Genomic DNA, 27,804 nt, shown 5'->3' on the forward strand with positions numbered 1-27,804 from the left:
ATATCTAACAATATTTTATTAGAAAGAAATCTGTGGGTTAGTGTATGTATTATTCATGTCCATACCTGTGTCTTTGTGGGGCCTATATCCAGGCCTTGGACAAATTTTTCCAAAAAATTCTTTACTGCATCCCAGGGATAAATACTGTTTGACTCATCACATACAACCACAACATCTATGAGGGAAGGGCAGGCTACACAGGAAAAGATGAAAGAAACAGATTTCCATTGTTAATTCACTCTTCACACTTATATGCAAATAGGACAAAGTAAAATGGACTTGAGAGGGGTTGGGTGGTACTTGATAAATCCCGCCTCTGCCCTTCATGTAAGGTATTGCTCGGACCCTCTGCACATTCATCACTTACTCTGAACTGCAGGTGCAAAGCTGGCCAAGAGCTGAAAATTGGGACTGATATCAGAACAAACACCAGTTGCATAATACTGGCTTCCGCATTGCTGTGCCCACAGGGGACCACACGTCTTCAAAGAAATGAGAACAATGACAAAACACATGGAAAATGTTAGTCTTCTACTTCTCCATTTGTAAAACTTAGAGATCATTTCTTTTTTCTTTCTTTCTTTTTTTCTTTTTTTTCCCCCCCAGAGATCATTTCTATGATTTCACAAGATAATAGAAATTGTCAACTCTTGAAACTATCGGGTCAAAAAAGCCTCTGAGAGAAAGTGCCTCAGAAAGAAAGGACAAACAGAAGGGAGGGAGAAGATAGCAGCTGGGCTGGGAGACAGGTGTCAGCGGTGTAGGGAGGAGACCCTCAGGTCACCGAACTAGAGAAAGGAGGTGCTTTCCTTCATCTTTTGTCTCTCAGTTATCTGGACTTCAGGGGCTTTATCTATAAACGAGGATAATCATATCTACTATCATGCAAGGTGTTGTGAAGATTAAATGGTTCTCTAGATGTAAAGCATTTAGAACAGTGTGGGGTAAATAACACATGGCACATAGTTGTTAGCCAGCATCACTACAGTTGTTATTCTTTTTTCCCCCCAAAATTTATTTATTTACTCACTCTGACGGAGAGGGAGCGCAGGGGGGTGGGGTGCAGAGAGAGAGAGAGAGAGAGAGAGAGAGAGGAAGAAGAGAATCCCAAGCAGTCTCTATGCTGTGCTGTTAGTGCAGAGCCCGATGGCGGGGTGGGGGTGGGGGAGGGGACTCAAACCCATGAACTGTGAGATCATGGCCTGAGCCGAAATCAAGAGTTGGACGCTTACCCGACTGAACCCCAGGTTTCCCTACTGTTATCTTGAACAAAGGTTATACTATTCACTTTTACTATTGTATTATATATATACTACCACTTATTCTATTCAGCGGAAACCATGAACCCACAAGCCCCAGGATCAGGCAGGAACCTAAGAGTGCTCTGGGCTGGTATAGATGCCATGGTAAATGAAGAGTCCAGGTGTCATACTCAAGGGCAGGCCACCATGGCTCCTGCCCATTGCCAGCCTTGCCAGATCTTCCAAATTTTCAAGGAGAGTCCAAGAAGACAAATTCTTTGGGAAAATCCACTAAATAAAGACAAATGAGGTACATGAACTGCCAGCTTTTAATGATGTTATAAAGTATTTGAGGACTTCTGATCCCCCTATTTCCACTGCCTAAAAGTCATCCAAGCTGGCACTTGTCTCCTTGCCCACATCATACATACTCCAATTCTTAATATCTCCATTAACCCAACCTCTGATCTTTCCTTTTCATCAGCCTTTCAATGCCAAGAACTCCTGATAAAATTGTGATTAAATCACACCAGAAAAACATTACATTAAATGCTGTTAGAACTGCTAGATGTAAAAGGAGAAAAATGGGAAAGAGAAGTCTAGTTAAGATCCTAAAGAGCATCTACAAAGTTTAACATTATGTAAAGCTCTGGTTCAATTATTAAAATTTAACAAAAAAGTATGAACCTGCAAAAAAAAAAATTGGAAGAATAAAAGGGAATTTGTTTGACCCAGTTTAATTGTTGGTTGCTCAAGGGAAAAGCAGCTGTGGTCATAGTTCATGCTCAGTGAATAATCCATAGTTCTTCCTCCTATAACACTACTTCATGATGCCAATTAGTTAAGGGAAAAATCACAATTGATGCCTTTGATTAGTTTACCAAATAATGAATACCAATAATATTGATTAGTATAATCAATCCCCATCCCCAAGTTGGTTTTTTAAAATCACCTTGAAAAATAATAACTCAGGAAGTGTTCAAGAATTTTTTTTGTTTGAAAAGCAATGGAAAACAGCATTAAGAAGTTGAAATTAGAATATGCCAATTGTTAATGCCAGAACTACATTCCTGCTTTAAGCCCAGAACTTAAGCAGTTTCAAAAAAATGTGATGATTGTCAGCCTTTTCCACATAATTCTTAAGAGTATCTTAAGATTTTGACCTTTTAGGTATGTAAAGGAAGCTTTGGATTTTTTTTTCCCCTCTCTCTCCTTCCCTCTCTCTTCCCTCCTTCTCTGCTTGCTACATTGGTTGTTAATCTCTTAAATTCTCTTGCAATTTTATTTTACTTTATCTGAAGTTACAAATTGAAAATTTAGAAGTACGTCCTGTAATCCCTATATCTCAATATGTTCCTTTTCTTAAATTTATTCAACCTCAAAAGCAAATAAGCAAACAAAAAGAGACGAAAACAATCCTATTTTTAAAACTTTGGAATATCATGAACGATGAAGATTCATTGCACTATTTATTTATGCTTTGAATTACACATAATATAAGTGATATCTGAGTTATTGAGTGGTACCAATGTTTGAATACTAATATCTATTAGTAAAAGGAGAATGACATTGTTCAAAATTAATTATATTCTTAGAATAGTTAAGTTATACATCTAGGCTTTTAAGTTAGCATGTCGATGGTATAGACATAACTAATGTAAAGTTAAATTAAGTTTTCTATGGCTATTTTAACAGGGCAATAAATATAACTAGGATCATCTATATGCTGGTGGAAATGTCTAGTAAGATTGGGTTTTTATTTGCCTCAAAAACTTTTTTTTGGCATGTGATGGTTTTCATTTTTTTATATAGTCAAATTAATCTTTTCAACAATTTCCTATATTATTTCTTCTGTTAGTTCCAAGCTTATAAATTTTCTAAAATTTTCATTTTCTTCCAGTTTTTTATATTAACTCTAATCCACTTGAAAGTATATTTGGATATACAAGTTATTAACCAATTAGTTGTCCCCAAACCACTTGTTAAAGAAGGTATTTCTATTTCACTGACTTGTAATGTTTTCTCACAGCATTCTAGAAACTCAATGAGAATAAACACTAACATGAAATAAGATGAGGGACCAAGACATGACTTAAATGATATCAGATTTGCCAAAGGGTTATAGCAAATGGTTAAAGACAGAAATACTCTTCAGCCTGGAAATGCACTCTCTGAATTAGCAGTACCTATCTTAAAATTCCTATGGGAAGAATAAACAGGACCTGGAATTATGTTGTTATCAACAAATGCTAAGCACACTTTCCAAGGGCAAAGGATTGGTGTTCTTTTTGCTGCTTTCTTCTAAGACATTCTATGGCAATGGTTTTATTGGGTATCTTAATAAGCCTATATACCAATAGATAGGTATGTCACGTTGGATATCCACATGGTATGATTTATCCCAAAGCAAACTCTAATATTTAAACGTCAAGATTTGATTTGATAGGTAGGATGGCGAGAAGACACTAACTTCACACTTTCTTGAGACAGATGAGAATTTGAAAGGTAAATACTCACGAGAAATCCTCCGGTTCCTACGTTCCTTGTGAGTGTCAAGCCAAGGCTCATGTTGGTTTTCATTTCGGTAACATTGGGAATGCTTGTGGCAGCTTTCAGAGAAAAAGATTTTAAAAAGTGAATAAATCGTTGCCATTTATTTAAAGTTGTTAAAAAAAAACACACTCATGTTTATATGTAGCATTGAGTTTAGTGTCATATATCCAGGTACTCACGTTATATATTCACATGTAGAGAAATGAAGGACCTTCAGTGATCTGGCAGCTCATACATTTAAATGTGTGAGGCTACAGAATGTAAGATATTGGGGGTGGTATCTGAAAGGGCATGACTTATAGGCATTTAAGTTTAAAATTTTTAAAAACAAAGTGCTAGCCAAACAAAACACATCTGAGGACACTATTTGGTCTCCGATTTGCCAACCCCCACTCTTTTCAAGGTCACAATGGCTCCATGTAATGCTTTATTCTGGATCAGAAAAAAATATCTCTAAAGTGTTATTTAAAAACAGCATATATATACAGAGAAAGACAGATACCATATGTTTTCACTCTTATGTGGATCCTGAGAAACTTAACAGGAACCCATGGGAGAGGGGAAGGAAAAAAAGAGGTTAGAGTGGAAGAGAGCCAAAGCATACGAGACTCTTAAAAACTGAGAACAAACTGAGGGCTGATGGGGGGTGGGAGGGAAGAGAGGATGGGTGATGGGTATTGAAGAGGGCATCTTTGGGGATGAACACTGGGTGTTGTATGGAAACCAATTTGACCATAAATTTCATATATTAAAAAAAATAAAAAAATAAAAAAATAAAAATGGCATATAGTGGAATCTGGCCCAAAGCAGTAGTGAGTGAATTTTAAAAGGAAATTCTGAAAGGATGCTCAAATCACTCATAATCAGGGAAATACAAATCAAAACCACAATGAGGTACCACTTCCCGCCTGTCAGAATGGCTAAAATTAACAACACAGGAAACAACAGATGTTGACGAGGATGCGGAGAAAGGCGAACCCATTTGTATGTTGGTTGTGGTGTAGTCACTCTGGAAAGGAGTATGGAGGTTCCTCAAAAAAATTAAAAATACTGGGCACCTGAGTGGCTCAGTCAGTTAAGTGTCTTACTTTGTCAGGTCATGATCTCACGGTTTGTGAGTTTAAGTCCCATATCCAGCTCTATGCTCTCAGCACAGAGCCTGCTTTGGAACCTCTGTCTCCCTCTCTTTCTGCCTCTCTCCCACTCATTCTCTCTCAAAAATAAGTAAACATTAAAATAATTAAAAATAGACCTACCCTATGACTACGATTGCCCTACTAGGTTTTTATCTAAAGGATACTAAAATGCTGATTCGAAGGGGCACATGCACGCCGATGTTTACAGCAGCACTACCAACAGTAGCCAAATTATGGAAAGAGCCCAAATGTCCAACAACGGATGAATGGGTAAAGAAGATGTAGTATACATATGTGTGTGTGTGTGTAAATATATATATACATACATGTATGTATATATATATTGGAATATTACTTGGTGATCAAAAAGAATGAAATTTTGCCATTTGCAACAGGTGGATAGAACTGGAATATATTATGATAAGTGAAATAAGTCAGTCAGAGAAAGGCAAATACCATATGATTTCATTCATATGTAGAATTTAAATAAGAAAATTAACATAGAGGAAGGGAAGGAAAAGTAAGTTAAAAACACAGAGGGAGGCAAACCATAAGAGACTCTTAAATACAGAGAACAAACTGGGGGTTGTTGGAGGAGTGTTGGGTGGGGGAATGGGCCAAATGGGTGATGGGCATTAAGGAAGGCATTTGTTGGGATGAGCACTGGATGTTGTATTTAAGTGATGAATTACTCAATTCTACTCCTGAAACTATTAATACACTATATAGTAACTAACTTGGATTTAGAAAAAAGATTTTAATGTTTATATAGTTTTGAGAGAGAGAGAGAGAGAGACAGAGTGTGAGCAGGGGAGGGGCACAGAGAGAGAAGGAAGCACAGAATCTAAAGCAGGCTCCAGGTTCTGAGCTGTCAGCCAAAGACCGATACGGGACTTGCACTCACGAACTGCAAGATCATGACCTGGGCTGAAGTCAGACACTCAACCGACTGAGTCACCCGGGTGCCCCCACTAACTTGGATTTAAATAAGATAAATAAGGTAAATAAGAAAATAGAAGAAAATGATGAGACTAGCCATGTAAAATAATAATCCCCAACTTCCTCTCTCCCACTCAACTAGGGCATCATCCACTGACTGTATCCATTCTTGAGCTGTGGAACATTGCAATTCTCCTCAACAGTATTATTTAAACATTAAATAATGTTTAAATTTGTTGGCTAATCTCTGACTAGCCAGCATTAACTTTAACTTACCCTCCTTGACCCAGGGCCATTATTTTATTAGCTTTACCTAAAGGTCATTCTTGGAAGTCCTCCTTGTTGTCTCTTTCCTTTGTGTCTTCAAGAAAGGAGCAATCTTTCTAAGACTGATTTTCCCATGGACCAGTGATGTTAATTCCAACCAGTTAATTCTACTCTTGATAAATAGTTACTCCCTTTCATCACCTCCTTCTACTCTCCCTACAAATAGGATCATTCATTTTTATCAGGAAAATCTTCATTTAACCCTGCTCCTCCATCCATTTTCCCAACTCTCCTTCACTACTCAAATTCTGTAAACAAAGGGCTACTTTTACTTGTAGAACTTGTTCATGCCTCACATGTTCTTAAATTCTTTGTGATCCATTTCTCCCCTCAACACTATTAGATTCATAGTCGCGGTAAGAAATTTGCAAAATGTGATCTGCTGGAGTGCAGAAAGAAGATAACAGAACTGCTATGTGTATGTTTTTATTCTTTGAAATTTATTTTTTGATTCATTAATTATTTTTCTAGTTTCAGGAGTAGAATTTAGTGTTTCATCACTTGCATATAACACCCAGTGCTTATTCTTTTTGTTTGTTTCAAGTTTTTATTTAAATTCTAGTTAGTTAACATGTAGGGTAATATTGGGTTTAGGAGTAAAACTTAGTGATTCATCACTTACATACAAAACACCCAGCGCTCATCCCAACAAGTGCCCTCTTTACTACCCATCACCCATTTAGACATCCCTTACCCACCTCCCTCCATCAACCCTTAGTTTGTCTCTACAGTTAAGAGTCTGTTTCCTGGTTTGTTTCCTCTGTTTCCCCCCACCTCCTCCCCTATGTTCATCTGTTTTGTTTTTTAAATTCCACATATGAGTAAAATCATACAGTATTTGTTATTCTCTGACTGACTTATTTATCTTAGCATAATACAGTCTAGCTCCTTCCACGTCATTGCAAATGGCAAGGTATCATTCTCTTTGATGGCTGAGTAATTGTACAATAGTAATTGTAATTGTATATATACTACATCTTCATATCCATTCATCAGTGATGAACATTTGGGCTCTTTCCATAACTTGGCTATTGTTGATAATGCTGCTATAAACATCAGGGTGCATAGGCCCCTTTGAATCAGTATTTTTGTATCCTTTGGATAAATACCTAGTGGTACAATTTCTGGTCATAGGATAGTTCTATTTTTAACTTTTTGAGGAACTTCCATACAGTTTTCCAGAATGGTTGCACTAGCTTGCATTCCCACCAATGGTGTAAGAGGGTTCCCCTTTCTCTGCATCCTTGCCAACATCTGTTGTTTCCTATGTTATTAATTTTAGTCATTCTGACAGGTATGAGGTGGTATCTCATTGCAGTGCTTATTCTTTTAAATTTATTTTTATTTAAGAAGATAATAAGTCAGTGCATGCATATAATTTTTAAAAAATAAAAAGTATAGGAGGGCCTGTGTGGCTCAGTCAGTTAGGCATCCAACTCTTGGCTTCAGCTCAGGTCATGATCTCACAGTTCATGGGTTTGAACTCTGCATTGGGCTCCCTGCTGACAGTACAGAGACTGCCTGGGATTCTCTCTCCTCTCTCCCTGCCCCTCCTGAGCTCTCTCGCTGTCTCTCTAAATAAATAAACTTAAAAATATATATACACATATATATATATGAGATGAGTATTCAAATGTTAGAGGTGATATGGTACACTGGGGGTGATATAATAAAATGTTTGAACTATATAATAAAACCTTTGAGCATTCACTCCTAATGTGTACATTTTTATTATTTTTAGAAATAGTATGTAAATGTATGTTTATAATATGTATTATATATGTCTTATACAGATGAATGTTCAAAATGTTTGAAGAGCACTGATCTAGTTCACCCATTGTCTCCTTAAATAAGTTAATGATCTGTACTCAGTCTTCATACCCTTCAACTTTGGTAGCATTTGACACCACTGAAGTTCCTTCCACCTCATGTTAATTAAACTCCTATCTTATGCCAGAAATGATGCTAGAAATTAGGTATACAAAGATGTATAAGAAACATGCCCTTGATTCTAAGTCCCAATCACTATTTTTGAATCTCTACTTTCCCTTGATTCCCTAACATAGATTTCCTAATCTATTTTAGTTCTTCAGAACTCTAAAACTTGTCAGTGCTGGGTTTTTTTTGGCATGATTGAATTGAGTAATTTTTTCGATGCACCAGGAAATATTGCATGGAAATATGACTTAGTTAGCTTTTTAGTCTTGCACCTTTAATAACTTTATGCATTAATAGAAAGCCTCTGAGATATGGGTAATTAAAACAGCAATTCCAAACACAAAGGATTCAAAATGATGACTTTTTTTTTCTCTTAGAATGCAATTACTTAGTCAAGACCAGAAACAGAGTATTTCTCCTTACTTCTAAATGCAACCCTGGTACTGACAGGTGTATACTTAATAATTTGTTTTGAGGAGGGAGAGAGGTATGGATAAACTTAGATTTCTGTAAGGAATCAGCAAAACAATCTTAAACATTAATGGAAAGTGGTCCACAGTCTAGGGCTAGATGGTCCACGAGGCAGCACATTTCCCATGCATCTTGTTAAATCAGGTCTTCAATCTGTATTGAAAGACTGGATGCAATTGGACCTCATATGACTAAAGATACAAAGGTAAAAAAAAAAAGCTGTGTCTATTTCTTTAAGACAGAATTATGATTGATTTTGTTATTGTTTTTTATTTAGGTTTATAACAATGAGATCTTGTTATTTGTAAAAAATCATATTTCTAATTACCACTTACTTTGCAGATTCAGTTTTTCACATGTAGCAGTGGACAGATCAACAGGACATTTATACACGTCTCCCATTCGGTTCTCAGGAAAACCACTCCAAGGTGAACCAACCAGTAACCTAGAAAGAGGAATTTTTTTTCATTAAATATAAAATGTTAGCTATAGTTTCTTAAAGATTAAAACTGACCACTAAACAATGAAAAAACCCACATTTAATTTCAATTTTTAATAAGAAAATAGTAATTCATATTTGTTCAGCTATAACCAGTTCTTTTTCCTTTCCTCTTAGCTGGTCCAAATTCTTAAATGATTTTAATATTTTTTAAATGATTTTAAATTTTTATTTTTTTTTTATTTTAGAGAGAGAGAGTGTGAGTGGGGGAGAAGGGCAGAGATGGAGAGAGAGAGAGAGAGAGAGAGAGAGAGAGAGAGAGAAAGAGAGAGAAAGAGAGAATCTTAAGCAGGCTCCATGCTAAGACCTGAGCACAGGGCTCAACCCCACGACCCTGGGATCATGACCTGCGCTGAAACCAAGAGCTGGATGCTCAACTGACTGAGCCACCCAGATGCCCCTGCTGATCCTGATTCTTGATGAATATGGAAAATACATTAGAGAAATATAATGCAGGCCACAAATGTGATCTGCATATGTAATTTTAAATTTTCTACTAGCTACATTAATACAATAAAAAGCAAAGGTGAATTAACTTAATATATTTTCTCTAACTTGATATACAATCATTATAAAAATCATTCATGAGATATTTGACATTCTTTTTTCCATACTAAGTCTTTGAAATTCAGTGTTCAGATGTTAATTTACATAGGGAGCAAATGAATTATCTAAGTGGCTTTACTGTTTATTGTCTATATAAGGGGATCCTTAGCAAAAACACAGAGCAAATATACTATGGAGCTCTCCTTCTATGTGACACATCAGTAGCCAGAATGCAGGAAGCAGAGTTTAGAGACTGGTGCTCACATCCTTCTTTGGTTAGTTTTGTTTCCTACAGAGCTCCTCCAACTAGAGACTATTTCCCTGTGGAACCATTCATCTAACATTTCTGATCACAGAAGAATAGACAGAAAGCGTCCATGCAAACAGTCTGATCTTTAGAATCTGTAGTAGGTTAATTACTCAGCAGCATCCAGTTACTAAGAAAGCACATTTGATTCAATGTTTTTTCCTTGTCAAAGTTGGGAAACATGAGACGAAACTTAAATTCTTTCATGAGGCTTCTGCATAAATGTTTTAGCTTTATTGATTAAATAACATGTGCCTCACACTAAGTGCCACAATGAGTACAGAAAGATGAAGGTGTGCTTCTATCTACTAAATCCAGTAAAGCTGTTTAAAATACATGCCAAGGAAAACAATAACAGTCCAAATGAACAGAAATATAGAAATAGGCTTCCCTCTGGAACAAACATTAAAATGGTCAGAGGATACAAAAATGAATACCAGAGGATGAAGGTGTCAGTCATTATTCTCAGCAGAGGGAAGAGTATGAATACAGAGGAAAGAGGAAAATACAGATTATTTTGAAAGACAGTTAATGATTCACATAGCTAGTGAGAGCCAAGTGTAACTGATTCTGAAGCCCAAGCTCTTAACCCTTAGGTTATTCTCCTTCCTCTTAGCTACAAGAAGGCCTGGCATAGGGCCCAGATTGGGAAAGCTATCTGAACAAATGGGTTGGGTTCCAGAATAATCAAGGAATAGAACCTGGAAATGATGGTCAAGCCATACCTACTGTGATGGGGGTGTGGCTGTGTGGCGTATAAGGAGGCTGTGGACAGGAAGGACACCAGCCAAGGTCATCTGGTAAGCACACATCCACACTGTAGGCCCAGGCTGTACTGTTCATAATATAGGTAAGGGCAGAGTATGTTCAAATAGTACTAAATGTGGTAATTCGGGTGACTTGTACTGTGCACATTTTCCATCCATCCTCACCAGCCCAAGAGAAACACACTGCAGAATAAAAGTTAAGTGTTTCTCATCTAACATTTAACCATCCTGTTCTTCAGAGCCTTTGGCAATAAAGCACCATCAGCTACCTTTTTCTCAATGAGAAAGCTCAAAAGGCTACTTGCTTTCTCCTATTGCCTAAGTGTTCCCCGGATACTCTCCCCTTCACTTCCTCCTGCCTCATCAAAGAATTCAGGATTTGATAATCTCACACTCAGGAAGGGTTATGACATCTCCACTACTGTTGTGAGGGCCGTGGTCTCCTACATTAATCAGATGGGAAGAAGAGAGAGAAAGAAGTATCTGTACAATTGTGTGCCTCTTAACAAAAAGGATGTGAACGTACTTGAAATTCTCTCAAAGAATACATAGATCTCTGGCAGTATTATGCCATACTAAACTCTTAACACAAAACAATAGAAAACAGTGGAAAAACAGATCATTCCGGTGACCGGTAAAGAACAATGGTGTCCTTATCATATATGACTCATTTTTTAAATATGGTGAACCACATTAGTAAGACGCCGACAGGTCATGCTAGTGACTGCAGAGAATGTTTCATAGAGCATTGCTAACTCCTTGTTGGCAACATTTCCAGTAGACTCTCCTCCTTGCTTTCACCCGGAGGCCTCAGTGAAATTCTGATTCCTGACAATTCATCCTCATAAGGAAAGGCTATGACATCACTAGTGGCTGCTCCAAAGGAATTGTGACATTCTTATATTAATCAGACAGGAAGATGAGGAGGCTGGTATATTTATTTATAAAATCTTATGTAATCAGCTGTAACAGGAAGAAACATGCCAGGAGAGAATGTTACAAATGTGAAGAATAGGATAGGTTAGTGAGTAAATCCTGCTGAAGTATGGCAAAGCTTCTTTGAAGTAATGGACTTAACTTAATCACAACCAGACAAAAGAGCTGCATGAACAGTCGTGTGTGCTGATTCTGAAAACAAAACAAAATCCCAAGACATAAACTCTTTTCTCCTGCAGTGAAACTGGGAATTCTTCCAAGATGACTTAAAATAACACTTACTGTTCAATTATCTTGTGGGGAAATAGTGATTATGTAGAGTTCCAAAACATAGCCAATTTGCCCACCTCCAGTGGAATTCAAAATACTTTGTTTAGTTAGTAAACAGTATTTATGGTGGTGTAGGTAGTTTTAAACCCACAATCCAGGGGCTGTTATAAATATCTTCCTTTGGTCCGTGAGTCTATAAACTCTCCAAGTGTTCCTTTAATACTAGCGATTTTTCTAGAGATTATTGACAGAGGTGTACTTAAAATAGTAGGGCAAAACAAGTTTTATTTGATGCTACCGATGTTTATTGCGATCCTGCGAGGCTGAAATTTTGCACCACACCAGGGGGTACCATTTCCATATAAATAGTGTGCCCTGGCCTTGTTACGTATGCATCCTGTGAGGTTGTACATGGTGGCCAGACCTACTATGTGCCAGACTCGATTCTAGGCACTAGGGATACATCAGTGAGTCAGTCAGTCAAAAATTACTGGTCTTGTGGAACTTACATTCTAGTGGGAAAAGATAGGCAACTTTAATAAGTAAATAAAACATATCATGATGGTGATCAGTGCTCTGTGGGAAAAATGAGCAGGAGAGTTAGGAGTACAGGAGGATTCTCACACAGAGTCATGACACTGAGGCTTTTCTTTCCAGGAAGCAACTTTATTCGAGCCGGCACTGCTCAGTTGGGTTTGTACCAGAAGAACTGCACCCCGAATGCCACGTGGTGTAGTTTTTTATACATTTTCTATTTCTTTGTCTCCATATATGGTAACACACAAACAGTCTGATTAAGTGGTCTCATGTTACAAAGTTGTGAGGGATGTTGTCACGTACACATATAGACAGGCTGCCTTGAGGTTTTTTCTTTTTTGTTTTCTCCTTGGGGAGGGGACCTTCCCACACGGGGGGGGGGTGGAAGGCGTTGTAATCTTTATTAGAATGGTCAGGGAGGCCTCACTGAGAAAGTGTCATTTAAGCAAAGACTTGAAGGAGGTAAAGAAGCAAGCCATAAAATTCTGGAGGAAAAATAATCCAGGCTGTGGGAACAGCAAATGCAAAGGCCCTGTGGCTGGACTGCAGTGATAAGGAGGAATGTGGGGGAGATGTAGTCAGATGGGTCACAGGACCAGATCCCATAAGACTGGTATGAAATTGTAAGAACTTGGCTTTGCCTCTGAGTGACATGAGAAAGCCACTGGAGAGTTTTCAGCACAGTAGTGATATGATCTGACATATTTTAGAAGGGTTTTGAAGGCTGCTCTGTTGAGAATGATTGCCCTGGGGTAAAGGTGAAGCAAGTGAAGCATTTTGGAAGCAAATGCAAAATTCAGGCGAGAGGAGATGAGGGGCTCCCACAGGGCTCATGAGAAGTGATCTTATTTTAGATGTATTTTGAAGGTAGGGCCAGTAGGATTTCTTGAGGTTAGCTTTTAGACACACACACACACACACACACACACACACACACACTTTCACACCCCCCCCCCCACACACTCACCCCACACACAAATAATCAAGGATGATTCTGGGTTTCTCTGCTAAGAAACTAAAAGGAACTAATTAGTCATGCTTGGATAAGGGGGCTACTATCACTAGAGCAAGATTTTGAGATAAGGTGAGCTTAAGAGTTCAGTATGAGGTATTTTAAGTTTGAGATGTCTATCAGACATCCAAGGGGGATATTTACTTAGGATTAGAAGCCTATTGTACACAATATATTAATGTCAGAAATTTCAAAGTCTATGAATACACACCATATAAACATAAATATTATTCCTTGTGTGGTTTAGTTTTAAGCCACTGACAACACAAGGGGTCTGGTGAGTTCTATATAGCTAGTTGCTTCCTGCTTGTAATGCAAAAGGAGTTTTATGATAGAAAGGGGAAGACTTCAAATCTCTAGGAAGGAGGAAGACAGGTAAAGAGAGAGTTCATTTTTAGCTCCTGGCTGGGAAATGCTGTTGTTATAAATTTAATAGTTAAACCCTTTGGCATGTGTTAAAAGGAAATTTTAGTTTCTAAACTTTATTATGCTACTTCAGACTCCGTTGGCTGCCAGATTGCTTCCTTAAATAGTGGGATGGCTAAACCCTCAAGGTCTCTCAGTTCCCTAAGGTGAAGTCCACCAACCTCATTATTGCTAAAACATCTTAAGCCTATTCTGTTTCATAAGAAGCCTAGAAATTAGCTTTTGCACTGGAAACAAATGAGTCAATAAAAGCTGATTCTGTTACATTGACTCATCCAACATGAGGTTTTCCTAAAGTTAAAATCAAAAGCTGATATTTTAAATTTAAAGCCTTGTGATGACATAAATTCCACATTCTTGGAAGGAAAGGAATGGTCTTAAGACCACCATATTTTTATAAATCAAAGCCCATGAGATAGTACCTTTCAAACAAGGTTCTTTGGCAGATGGTTGTTTTATGAATGAGAAAATTTGGAAAAGCAACATTTATGAACTGCTTTACAGTTTATAAAGTACGTTTTATGTACATTGTCTCCTTTGATGCTTGTAAATTCCCAGAGAAGTCAAGTGTTACAACTATTCCTGTTTTCCTATGAAAAACCAAGTCTCAGTGTCTACTTGGAAACAAAGTCTAGAGCTGCACCTGTGTGCTTTCATTCCAAACCCCTGATTCTTTCTATCATAGTAAGTTCTGTTTAGAAGTCTCCCAGAGAAGAGATACTCATTGTCTGCCCATCCTATTGGCTATAAACAAATTAACAAACAGTTCCAACCTGTGCCACTTAGTATTCCCTAAATCCCTTGTCAGATGGGGCTAGACTGATGGAAAAGTTTCAGACAACTGGCCACCAGGAAGGTGTGCATGTGTAAGCCCCATTCACCTTTGTAAATGAACTTTGTTCCAGGAACAGACATTCAGGCATTAACATAGAGGATAGCTTTAAATTATAAGCCAAGCTAGTGAGGCGTGGAGAATTTTCCCAGATCACTGCAGGTCTCCAGATATTTGAGAGCAGCAGATCCAACCCCTGTGCAAGTCACAAAAGATGGGTGTGTATGTGTGTTTGTTTGTAGGTATATGCACAAATTTGTGTCCAGAGTGGGGGAAGGGAGAAGCAAGTCAGAGCAGGGATATTTAAAATGGCTTTTCTACTATAGATTTTTATTTATGATAAGTAACACCAACTATGGAAAAAGTCTAGCCATAAAGATTATTTTAAAATGGAAAAGAAATGAACAATTATGGTGTAACAAATATATGTGGATCAACACCAGGGTGGCCCATGGGGTTCTAAAAGGTACTTGGTTCCCTATTTATTCTGCCCCTAGAGAAGGTCCTTGTTGACAAGAGACATGCCATTTTGCACATCCATATTAGTCGTATTGAGTGATGGCTTAATTATATGGCAATACCATAATTATTTATAAAAATATTGACAATAAATTTTTAAACTTAAAAGTGTAAGACTATTACAGTCAGACTTCTTATGCCTTTCCAGAAACAAAAATTAGAGTAAGTCACAGGTTAGTGAAATTAACATGGAATGGAAGAACAAAAAGGAATATATACGTCATGGGTTTAAACTAAAAGCAAACCCTGTGAATAAACAAAGTAAGCATGTTAAATGGCCCTGCCAGGCTAACCTAATGGCAGGAGAATTTTATCTTTGGAAAAAGACATAAAGGATGATATTGGCTAATATTTAAAGGCCACAATGAAAGACAAAGACATGATTATTTTGGAAAAGGGATCAGAATAGCATTCTTGGCCAAGAAGAAGAAGAAATGGACTGAAGCTAATCCAATATGCATGGAAGTTAATTGATGACAGATGAGAAATGGTTGAGAAACAGGCAGTGGAGAGAGGTAGGGAAAAACTTGTTACTAAAAATCCTGATTTTCTTCCTATGTATTTTTACACAGTGCTGAGGAGAGTAACTCACATATGCATAGTGGTTTAGTTTTTGTTTTTGTTTTGTGTTTTACAGTGGACATAATTTATTTTTTTTTAAACAGTGGACATAGTTTATTTATGTTTTTTAAGGTTTTGTTTTATTTTTTAAAGTTTATTTATTTATTTTGAGAAAGAGAGACAGTGCGAGCGGGGAGGGGGGGTGGGAGGCAGAGAGAGAGGGAGACGGAGAATCCCAAGCAGGCTCTGCACTGTCAGCATGGAGCCAGATGTGGGGCTTGAACTCACAGAACCATGAGATCGTGATCTGTGCCGAAACCAAGAGTCAGACGCTTAGCCAACTGAGCCACTCAGGAGCCCCAAGGTTTTATTTTGATTCCAGTTAGTTAACATACAATGTAATATTAGTTTTAGGTGTACAATATAGTGATTCAACATTTCCATACAACACCTGGAGCTCATTGCAAAAAGTGCACTCCTTCATCACTCTATTTAACCACATCCTCCACCCACCTCCCCTCTGATAACCATCAGTTTGTTCTCTATAGTTAAGACTAGTTTTCTCTCTCTCTTTCCCCCTTTGTTTAGTTTCTTAAATTCCTCAATGGGTAAAATCTTACGGTATTTGCCTTTCTCTGAGTTATTTCACTTAGCACTGCACTCCATCCATGTTGTTATAAATGGCAAGGTTTCATTCTTTCTATGACTGAATACTATTCCATTGTGTTTACATACCACATCTTCTTTACACATTCATCAATAGATGGACACTTGGGCTGCTTCTATATCATGGCTATTGTAAATAATGCTGCAATAAACATAGGGTGCATACATCCCTTTGAATTTGTGTTTTTGTATTATTTGGGTAAATACTCAAAGTAGTGTGATTGCTGGATCATAGGGTAGTTGTATTTTTAACTTTTTGAGGAATCTCTATACTGTTTTCCACAATGGCTGTACCAGTTTTCATTCCCACCAACGGTGCAAGAAAGTTCCCCTTTCTCCACATCCTTGCCAACATCTGTTGTTTCTTGTGTTGTGTTTAGCTATTCTGACAGGTTTGAGGTAGTATCTCATTGTAGTTTTGATTTGTATTTCCCTGATGGTAAGTGACGATGAACATCTTCTCATGTGTATGTTGCCATCTGTACGTCTTTGGGGGAACTGTCTGTTCATGTCTTATGTACATTTTTTAGTTGACTTGTTTTTTGGGTGTTGAGTTTTATAAATTCTTTATATATTTTGCAAACAAACCCTTTATGGAATATGTCATTTGCAAATATCTTTCCCCATTCCATAGGTTACCTTTTAGGTTTTTTTTTTTTATTGTTTCCTTCACTATGCAGAAGCTTTTTATTTTGATAAATCCCAATAGTTTATTTTTGATTTTATTTCTCTGGCCTCAGGAGACATATCTATAAAGATGTTACTATGGCTGATGTCAAGAAGTTACTGTGTGTGTTCTCTTCACACATTCTTATGGCTTTAGGTCTTGAATTTAGGTCTTTAATCCACTTTGAATTTATTTTTGTGTATGGGGTAAGAAAGTTTCTTTCTTTTGCATGCTGCTGTCCAGTTTTCCAAACACCATTTATTGAAGAGACTATCTTTTTCCTACTTTATTGAAGATTAATTGACCATATAGTTGTGGGTTTATTTCTGGGTTTTCGTTTCTGTTCCATTGATCTACGTGTCTATTTTTATGCCAGTACCATACTGTTTTGATTACTACAGCTTTGTAATATAACTTAAAGTCTGGAATTATGATGCCTCCAGCTTTGCTTTTCTTTTTTAAGATTGTTTTGGCTATTTGAGGTCTTTGTGGTTCCATACAAATTTTAGGATTTTTTGTTCTGTGAAAAATGCTATTGGTATTCTGATAGGTATTGCATTAAATGTGTAGATTGCTTTGGGAAGTATAGACATTTTAACAATATTCTTCCAATCCATGAGAATGGAATGCCATACCATTTCGTTGTCATTTTCAACTTATTTTATCATTGTTTTATAATTTTCAGAGTATAGGTCTTTTACCTCTTTGGTTGGTTTATTCCTACAGTGGTTTATTTTTTGAAGTACTTCACTTTTTTTTTAAAACTAACATACAGGTTTTATTTCACCAGTGAAGTGCTTTACTTTTATTCTCTCACGAGGTGCTCAAAACATTCTGGTTTGGTAGCGATGGCCCTCTCTTTGTGCTCCAGAGAGGGCATGTGACTTTTTCAAAGTCAGCCAGCTAGTGGTGGGGAAGCTGAGGGTAAAACCCTTGCGCTCTGGCTCCTGACTTATATGTAAAAGCCCTGTGCATGAGAGAATGAAAAGATAGGTGGTAACTGTCATCTCTATTGAGGCAACACATTTTGTAACAGAAATTTTAATTCAAAGTACTAAATGAAGTTCATCTTACTTTATAAAGTTTTTTTGACAATTATAATTAAATAATTTTTTATAAGTGCTGATTACCTCCTGCCACTCTCCTCCTTACATACTTACAAAAATATGTATGCTTGGAACATCTTATCTCTGCTTTGCATTACTACCATATGCACATTACTTTTTAGCTCTGTAGTCTCAGGCAAACTACCTAGCCTTTCTAAGCCCCAGTCCCCTCATTTGTAAATGGAGTAATAATTTTACAAATCTTTCAGAGCGACTGTATTATGTGTCTGGCAAAGAAAGAGTACTCAGTACTTTTCAATACTGTAAATACCAGTAAATACCAAGTACTGTTATTACCAACATACATACAGCATAATCTTTGATATCTGTTATAGAATTGAATGTTTCTTATTACTTATCTGAAATCCTCTCCCATATGTCTTATAGACAAGCATTATCCATGTACTTATAACACACATAGAGCTTTATTAATATTTTTCTTAATTATAATGTTAGAACTATAAGTTCATACATAAATGGAGTTTTTTATTGGCCATGGCACATGTTCATTATATTTCTTTTCTTAAGGAACAAGCACGTACTAGTCCTTGCTGACACAAGAGAATACATCTCTCCCACTGGAAATACCCCTTCATTCCCAGACAGTTCTCGTTACACAAATGGCTGTAGGGTTCTAAGATTTTTGAGTCATAAAATGAGCTCAGACTGTTCATGTGACAGGCCTTCAGATTAGACAGAGACAGTGCATATCACCACAAGCTTCCAGGAAATGATTTTAAACATATCTAAATCCTTTGTATAATTGCTTCTGATAAAAATTGCATCATCCACATTTAAACATCCTGTGTGTATGATGAGGGCCTCAATGTGCCACTGAAGGGACAGCAGACCACAGCTTTACTTCCAGACACAGGGGTGCTCCCTTGCTCTGCTTGGGAGGTAATCTTGCTTGTCAAACAATCCAGCCTTTTTGAGACTGTTCAAAAAGCTCTAGAATTTTCAAAGCCACATGACCACTATTTCTAGAGAAAAAGCCACAGTGTAGTAAAAGTATAATAAATAAAACTAGAAAAGCATCAAGACCATTTTGTTAAGATCTTGTACATCCCAATGTAAAATATGCCTATAAATTCCTAGGAACATGAGCCATGTGGAAGCTGAGGTTGTATTTGAAAAACAAGGAGTGTGATTTAAGAAAATTCAGACTAGAGCCTTATGTGAGTTGTCAGAAGGAAGAAAAGGGCTGAGAGACAGAGATGGGGCTCAACAATACAGATTGTAAAGAAAGTCAAGGAAAGCGGAGGAGAAACTACCCAAACAGCAGCTTCAGAACAAGCAGGAAGAGAGTAAAGAAAATAAAGGGATGTATGTGTGTATGTGTGTGTGTTTTGTGTGTGTGTGTGTGTGTGTTATATAAGTCTAGGAGAAAAAGACTCCCAGTTATTAAAGGAATTCACAGTAATCCCACTTTCTGTGCCCAAAGTTAACTTGACTAGTATCAGGAGGCAAGTTAATATTTAAACAGTCCTTTCCACATCTGCTACTTCCATAATGTCTGTGCAGTTGTCATAAATTAGGAGTGGAGAAGGGCACTGTGCCAATCGTCAAAACAAATAGGCAATTCTGGATTCCAAGTTTCGTATTATTTTCCTTGAGCCTGAGTGCTGTGAGGGTGCTTGTCCTAACCATGGGCCACTCGGGCACTAGAGTGGGAAACACCACCACATGGATCCTGTGACAGCCCTGCCCCCTGTGACAGGCTGATGAGAGAGAGGCCAGGAGCAAATCTTGCCCTCAAGTGTCTCAGGCTTCGGGAGGAGAAAACGAGCTCTTAATAGTAAGTTAACACTATCAGTGGCACTGAAAGAACACCAACATTATTAACCATATGGGGTTGGCCCTTATTACGTCTCTGGCATTACTCATGGCTGCCCGCTCTGCATATCAGTCTTTCTCCATGGCTCTACTCCACACTCGTTAAAGGTAATTCTGATGTTCTCTACTTGGCACTTCACGCAGTGTCAACCCTGTGGTGGATTAGCAGATCATGTCCACAACTTGGCCTCTTCTGCTTCTCTGCTTCAACAAGGCCGGAACAGTGGAAGGACAGACTGGCATGGCAGGCCAGCTTTTGTTCTCTTTCCTTCCAGCTTTGCACTGCAACGGGGTTTAGCTTCTCAGGTGATACAGGCACTCTCCCTTCTTTTCTTTTTGTGCACTGGGATACGCTCTTACCAGCTGGTTTCAGACAGGCTTGAGGGAAGTAAGGTCTTGATAAGCCTACCGTTACTTATTCCCAAAAAGCTCTACACTGGAGTTAAAAGCACCAGCTGAGCCAATAATAGAGTGGTGCCTTGTTTCCCAATAGCCATTGTCCTGTGTTTATATATATCTCAGGAATGTCATGAGAAGGCCATGGTAGGATTTAGGAATGTTTAGTGTCTTTGGTCTGGACATAACCCTATCAGCACCAGAATCTCACCATAAGTTGCTAATACACTTGTCTTTTAACAATGTTTTGTATGCTCAGAGAGAATCGTGGAGGGAGAAAGGGGGTATGGCTGCTTCTCACTTTCCCAGGACTCTGCCTGCTAGATTCCTGTCAACATTTTTTCCCTGTTGGTCTTGTTCAGCTTCCAACCTGTAGTGGGCCAGTGGTTGAGTTACCTTCCAATCCTTCATAAGCTTATTGTCTCTAATAGCATCTACTGCTGATAGTGTCTCTTTCTCTCAGATTTGTCTTGTCCCAGAAAAACTTTCACTTAAAAAGAACAACCTCAAGCTTGATGGCGATTGTCCTCAGCAAGGTCATACTTATGAAGCAGAACATCAGAGTCCCCCCGAAGGTCTCGTTCAGTTCAGACCTAAGTCAAATTACTATGGTTCACTTTGTAGAGTACCTAAAGTGAATAATTTGGAAATGGGACTTTCATTCAGTCATTCAGCAAACAATTATTGATCCCCTACTTGGTGCCAAATAGCACTCTGGGTTCTGGACACGCCATTGAACAAAAACAATGTGCCTATACTCAGAGACAGGGCAGAAGAGAGACAATGGGAGTATAAACATGTAAAGGTGATTTCAGATAGCAATAACTACTATACAGAAAAGAAATCTGCATGGAAGGTGGGAGAGTGGCTGGGAGGTGAGCTGAAGTGCTCATGTATGTAGTCGTGCTCTGAAAGGTCTCTATAAAGAGGAGACATTTGAGCGGAGACTGAAAAATGAGAACCCACCAGCCAAGTGAAGATCTTGGGAAGACTGATCCTTCCAGGAAAAAAGCATGTTCAGAAGCTTTGAAGCAGTGATGAGCTTAGTGTGTTCAAGGGACAGACAAAGGACAGAATTCATAGGGCTTAAGGGTGAGGGGGTAAAATGTGAGACAGGACAGGCAGACTGAGACCAGGTCAAGGAAGATCCTTTAAGGAATTTTAATGTCATCTGATTGCAATAGGAAGCCACAGAGGGTTTTAATCTCGGCAGTGACATTATTTGAATCATGTACTTGACAGTTCACAAGGCTTCCCTGAGGGGTGAGAAGGGAAGCAGCAGGTGGGCTGAGAAGCAGTTGCCGCAGTACCCGCAAGGGCTCATGTTGGCTTTGAGAAAGGACTGCAGGGATGATGGGGGAAACCCATGGTCTGTTATCACATGTATTTTGGTTGTGGCATCAGTAGGACTGGTTAATGGATGAGATATGAGGTGGTGACAGAAAGAGAGGAGTCAGGATTTTTGGTCTCATCAGCTGGTGCAGACAATCAGATATTTGTTTATGTTTGATATGTTAAGCCTGGTATGTCTACTAGGCATTAATGTAGTGATGTTTGTTATGTGTGTCCGCAGCTCAGGGAAGAATCGGGGCTAGATATGTAAAATTGCGGGTCATCAGCAAATTCATCTGCCAGATTCCAAGGTCATACTATACCAACTATAACATCTGTCTAGCCTTTAACCACAGTATATGGTTATCAAAGCATAATAAGATAACTGTTAGAGATGCGCTCTCATATCCCAAATGATAATAATTGCTACTCTTTGGGTTTTCAACCAGACCGTTATTATCCTTTGGGATGACTGACAAACTACAACATACGTTGCTTTCCAAGTCTCCTCATATTAGTTAATGCTTTTGTCCTGACTATTCATCTCCTCCCCTTAAGACCCCCTTAAGACTCATGATTCACTTCCTCCAAGATGTCTTTTGAGACAGTACCCTCTCGAGTGATAATTTCATTTTCTTTCCCTATCACACAAATAGGCATGCTCCAAAACATGAATAATTTGGATTCTAAATGTTTCTTAGAATTCAATTTTTTGAGCATCGAACTTAAGCTCACACAGAAAAAAGATTATTAATTATAGCTCTTATTTGATAAGCCAAAATAGCCATTCAGTCGTTGAAAAGAACTCTAAAGGATCCAGATTGGAAGATCCAGGGTAAGTCTGAAACCTTCTGCGGCAACAGGAAGATAAGGTTCTAAAGGCAGGACTCTTGTGACCAGTGGACATCAAGACTGGCAAGGGAGGAGCTAAAGTTCTTCTACCTAAAGACAACTTTCAGAATCGTCTAATTTCCCCTGCATTGATTTTCATTATTTTAAAGGGAAACTTAAACCAGCAATGGGGGGGGGGGGGACATATATTTCCATATCCTTGAAAGTAGTTGATATAAATGTAACCATGGTTTAAATGTAACCATTACATAGCATTAAAAATTGGGAACACTTTTAGGCAAAAATGAACAATGCAAATGCACTAGAGAAAGGGAACTGCTATTATGAATTTACTATGGAATAGTTAGGGAAAGTTTTCCATCTAGGTTTTTAAAAAGTACCATTACACCATCTCATTAATTATCAATCTGAAAGTTATCAACTCTCAAGGAAAGATCTTTCATTTAAGGATATTTGAAGATATCCATTAATAATATATTCATGTACCAATTTGAACAAGCAGTTGGAGCCAAACATTAAATTTATTTAGTATTTGTATTGAAACCATAGAGAGAATATTCTTACCAGTTGCCTTTTGAATTTATAAACTGCTGCACAGCATAGCCAAACTGCTCACTTGAAGGACCGGAAAATATCTTTGCTTCTAGGAGACCAACATTGTATGCCATACAATTTAAAATGCCTATTAAGAAAAATGAAAACATAGTCCATATTTACAATTTGTGAATATAGTTTTGTAATACAATTCTCAAAGACCACTTAAAAAAACCTGTTTTATGTAATAATTGTTTTCCTTATTAGTGTTTACCAAGAACACTATTAGTGTTTACCAGTACTTATTTGGGGTTCTGATACCATGCTAAAAAAATTTTAATGTTTTATTTATTTTTGAGAGACAGAGAAAGAGACAGAGCACGATCAGGGAGGGGCAGAGAGAGTGGGAGAGCCAGAATCCAAAGCAGGCTCCAGGCTGTCAGCACAGAGCCTGCCGTGGGGCTCGAACTCATGAACTGTGAGATCATGACCTGAGCTGAAGTTGGATGCTTAACTGACTGAGCCACCCAGGTGCCACCCATGCTAAATACTTTATATACATGATTAAGTACCCCATTCATCCTCATGGCAACCCTAGAATATGATTGTTAATATTATATTTGTTTTGCAGGAATTTCTAAGGTTCCTGAAGAGAAGTGTGTCTCACACATGGAAAGAAATAAGGGTGAGGGCAGGATCTGAACACAGGGCTGTCTGATTCAACAGTTTGAATTCTTAAACCACATATTACCTCTAGGGACTTTTAAATAACTCTAAGCTGTTCAAAGGGCTGAAGGCTATCTACTTTTTCTCTTGAATCCCCAAGAAGCTTTTGACACGGACTTTGTATGAAATGTCTGTTGGAAAAGCACTGCTGATTACCTCAGAGAAGGAGGAAAAATCACGGCCCCTTGAAAATTGTATCATTTTCTTTCGTAAGAGATCATTTTTGAGGATGAAAATGTAGAGAATGGTGTCCTATCTCTTTTATTCCAGTGAGAACTGTCAAAAGTAGTTTTGGCTTTCGATGCTTCTTTCTGAATGCCCAAGAAACGATAATCATTTTCAAAAACAACAAAGACCCTGATAGGATAAAGCCTTGCTAGACTTTTTTTTTTTTTGAAAAACATTGTTTGTGATGGAAAGGGAATGAGGGGAAAGAGTACGGTTGATAGCTGTCCATCCTTCACTCTGAAGATAGAAGGATGTGTGGATATTAACACTGTCTGTGGGAAGGGGAGTATGCCTCATCCTGTTTGAGATCTGTTTATTTTTGCAGACACCGAAGGCAGAGTGGGCTCTTTAAAACTGACATCCAAGTTCTACTAATATGTGTTTTCATGAAAGAATATCCCACTTTCTGGACAGCATTGAAAGTATGCAGTATTTCATCAATCTATTGTTACAGCCACTGGAAGGTTGGAGGAAAAGGGCTTGCTATTCCACTGTGCCTGCGCACTCCTGAGAGCAGAGTGCGCCAAAGGAACTATGAGGTCAGTGATAAAGCTTTGGGAACTTAAAGTAATTAACGTGCTTCTCTACGTGCCAAAGCCATTCTACCATCTCTAGTTCATTCAAGAGAGCTCAGCCTATTATTTCTTAAAAAGACAGTCTGCCAGGAAGAGGACAAATAATAATTTTGAAATACTCTGCAGCAAAACCTACACAGCTCTACATTTGCAGATTTTCTCTTTAACATCTATTTCTCATATGCACCACTGCTCCTTTTTATTTTTCAGGAAATACAATGCAAAAGAAAATAACATAGGAAACTAAGGAGGGAGCTGGAATAGACATAGAATACTGGGGTCTTCAATCAACAATCCTGGTGTTTATCTTCACCCTACTGTGCAGAATGCGATAAACACTATTTAAATATGTTACCAATGCTCTAACATACTAGTAGAAGCTTCAGGAAATGATATCAAATGTCTAATGCTGGAAAGACCACATATGACCATAATGACTCCTTTTAATTAATTAGACCTATTTGATTAGACTTCAGCAGATCAGGTAATGACATGAAATCACACTGGAATTCATTTTATCATTTAGCAGCTAAATTTCAATTTATGTATATACACACATATATACATATGTATACCTACATTTGGATATTAAATATACATATATGTATATACACACACATATGTAAAATATTGTTCAAAAACACAGATCATTCCATCTCTCTACTTAAAATACCCCAGTGTCTTTTATTAACTAATTAATTAATTCTCAAGTATAGTTAACACATGTTATATTAGTTTCAGGTGTACAGTATAATGATTCAACAATTATACACATCACTCATGGCTCATCATGATAAGTATACTTTTAATCTTTTGTATCTAGTTCACCCATCCCCTTGCCCACCTTGCCTACTTCCCATTTGGCAGCCACCAGTTTGTTCTCTGTGTTTAGGAGTCTGTTTTTCTGTTTGTCTCTTTTTCTCTTTGTTTGTTTTATTATTTCAATTCCACATATGAGCAAAATCATATGGTATTTGTCTTTCTCTGACTGATCTTTTTCACTTAGCATTATACCCTCTGGGTCCCTCCATGTTGTTTCAAATGGCAAGATTTCATTCTTTTTTATGGCTGAATAATATTCCACAGCAATATTTTACACACACACACACACACACACACACACACACACACACACAAACACACACACACACCTTCTTTATCCATTCATCTACTGATGGGCACTTGGATGGCTTCCATATCTTGGCTATTGCAAATAATACTGCAGTAAACGTTGGGGTACATATGTCTTTTTAAATTAGTGTTTTTGTATTCTTTTTTTTTTTAATTTTTTTTTTCAACGTTTATTTATTTTTGGGACAGAGAGAGACAGAGCATGAGCAGGGGAGGGGCAGAGAGAGAGGGAGACACAGAATCAGAAACAGGCTCCAGGCTCTGAGCCATCAGCCCAGAGTCCGACGCGGGGCTCGAACTCACGGACGGCGAGATCGTGACCTGGCTGAAGTCGGACGCTTAACCGACTATGCCACCCAGGCGCCCCGTGTTTTTGTATTCTTTGGGTAAACACCAGTAGTGGAGTTACTGGATCATAAGGTAACCATATTTTTAAGTTTTTGAGGAACCTCCATACTGTTTTCCACAGTGGCTGCACCAAATTACATTCCCACCAACAGTGCATGAGGGTTCCTTCTTCTCTACATCTATGCCAAGACTTGTTTTTACTTGTTTTTTTTTTTTCAATTTATTTACGCCATTCTAACAGGTGTGAGGTGATATCTTATTGTGGTTTTGACTTGTGTTTCTCTGATGTTTAGCGATGTTGATAATCTTTTCAGGTGTCTCTTGACCATCTGGATGTCTTCTTTGGAGAAATGTTTGTTCATGTCTTCTGCCCATTTTTAATTGGACTTTTTTTTTGGTGTTGAGTTGTATAAGTTCTTAATATATTTTGGATATTAACCCTTTATTGGATATATCATTTGCAAATATCTTCTCCTATTCAGTGGGCTGTCTTTTTGTTTTGTGGATGGTTTCATTCAGTATGCAGAAGCTTTTTATTTTGATAAAGTCCCAATAGTTTAATTTGCTTTTGTTTCCCTTGCTAGAAGAGATCTATCTACAAATTTTTTGGTGTTGAGTTGTATAAGTTCTTCATATATTTTATATATTAACCCTTTATTGGATATATCTATATCTATAAAATTTATCTATAAAAATGTTTCTACAGCGATGTCAAAGAAATTATTGCTTATGTTTTCTTCTAGGAATTTTATGGCTTCAGGTCTCACATTTAGGTCTTTAATCCATTTTGAGTTTGTTTTTGCGTATGATGTAAGAAAATGATCTAGTTTCATTCTTTTGCATGTTGCTATCCAGTTTTCCCAACACTGGTTGAAGAGACTGTATTTTTCCTATCGTATATTCTTGTTTGTTTTGTTATAGAAATATCCCAATGTCTTATCAGTGCACTGACAATAAAATCCAGTTTTCATACCATGGTTTCAAAGGTCATTCATGATCTGACCTTGTGTAACTGGCTTCACTTTCACCACCCTCTTTGCTCACTATGTTCCAGCCACTCTGGCTTTCCTTCTGTCCTTTGAGCACAAGCAGCTCATTCTGCATTATGGCCTTTGCAGCTGCTTGACCCACTGTCTACAACATTTTCTTCCCAACTCAGCAATCTATGTTGGGAATTTTCTTCCCAGCTCAGCATCTAACCTATTTACTATTTAGGTCTTTGCTCAAACAGGTCTCTGCTCTCTTCATAGAGACTTCCCCTGACTCCTCTGTCTAGCAGCAACATCCTACTCCATCAATACACCACTATCACAGCACTAGTTATCTGAAATTATCTTACGTATCTGCACTGTTTTGTGTCTGTCTCTGCCTAGTAAGACCTAAACCCCTTGAGAGCTCAGATCTTATTTCTTTTATTCACTCTTTTTTTTCTCAGCACCTAGTATAATATTTGTTGAATGAAATGAATTTTTGATTAATATATGCTCTTCAATGATAATTTGGAATATAGAGAAAATTAGGAATAAAGCTCACTCATAGTCACATCATCTTAATGCAAGTGCAGTGAATTTGGATATATTTCCTTCCAAC

The 27,804-nt window shown here is 37.8% G+C and overlaps 1 protein-coding gene across 2 annotated transcripts in view; it reads right to left on the reverse strand.

Moving 5' to 3' along the window:
- Positions 1-27,804, reverse strand: part of ITGA2 (integrin subunit alpha 2) — a 110,394-nt gene that overhangs the window by 53,940 nt on the left and 28,650 nt on the right. For both annotated transcript variants that reach the window (XM_047871110.1, XM_047871101.1), the window contains exons 2-6: positions 23,237-23,354; positions 8,941-9,050; positions 3,759-3,850; positions 368-482; positions 66-193 (exon numbers count right to left, since the gene is read on the reverse strand). In XM_047871110.1, coding sequence (XP_047727066.1) covers positions 66-193; positions 368-482; positions 3,759-3,850; positions 8,941-9,050; positions 23,237-23,340 — 549 coding nt within the window. In that variant the 5' untranslated portion in view covers positions 23,341-23,354. The remainder of the gene's footprint in view (positions 1-65; positions 194-367; positions 483-3,758; positions 3,851-8,940; positions 9,051-23,236; positions 23,355-27,804) is intronic.

The sequence above is a fragment of the Prionailurus viverrinus genome, chromosome A1 (genome assembly GCF_022837055.1).
Source record: "Prionailurus viverrinus isolate Anna chromosome A1, UM_Priviv_1.0, whole genome shotgun sequence".
Lineage (NCBI taxonomy): Eukaryota > Metazoa > Chordata > Mammalia > Carnivora > Felidae > Prionailurus > Prionailurus viverrinus.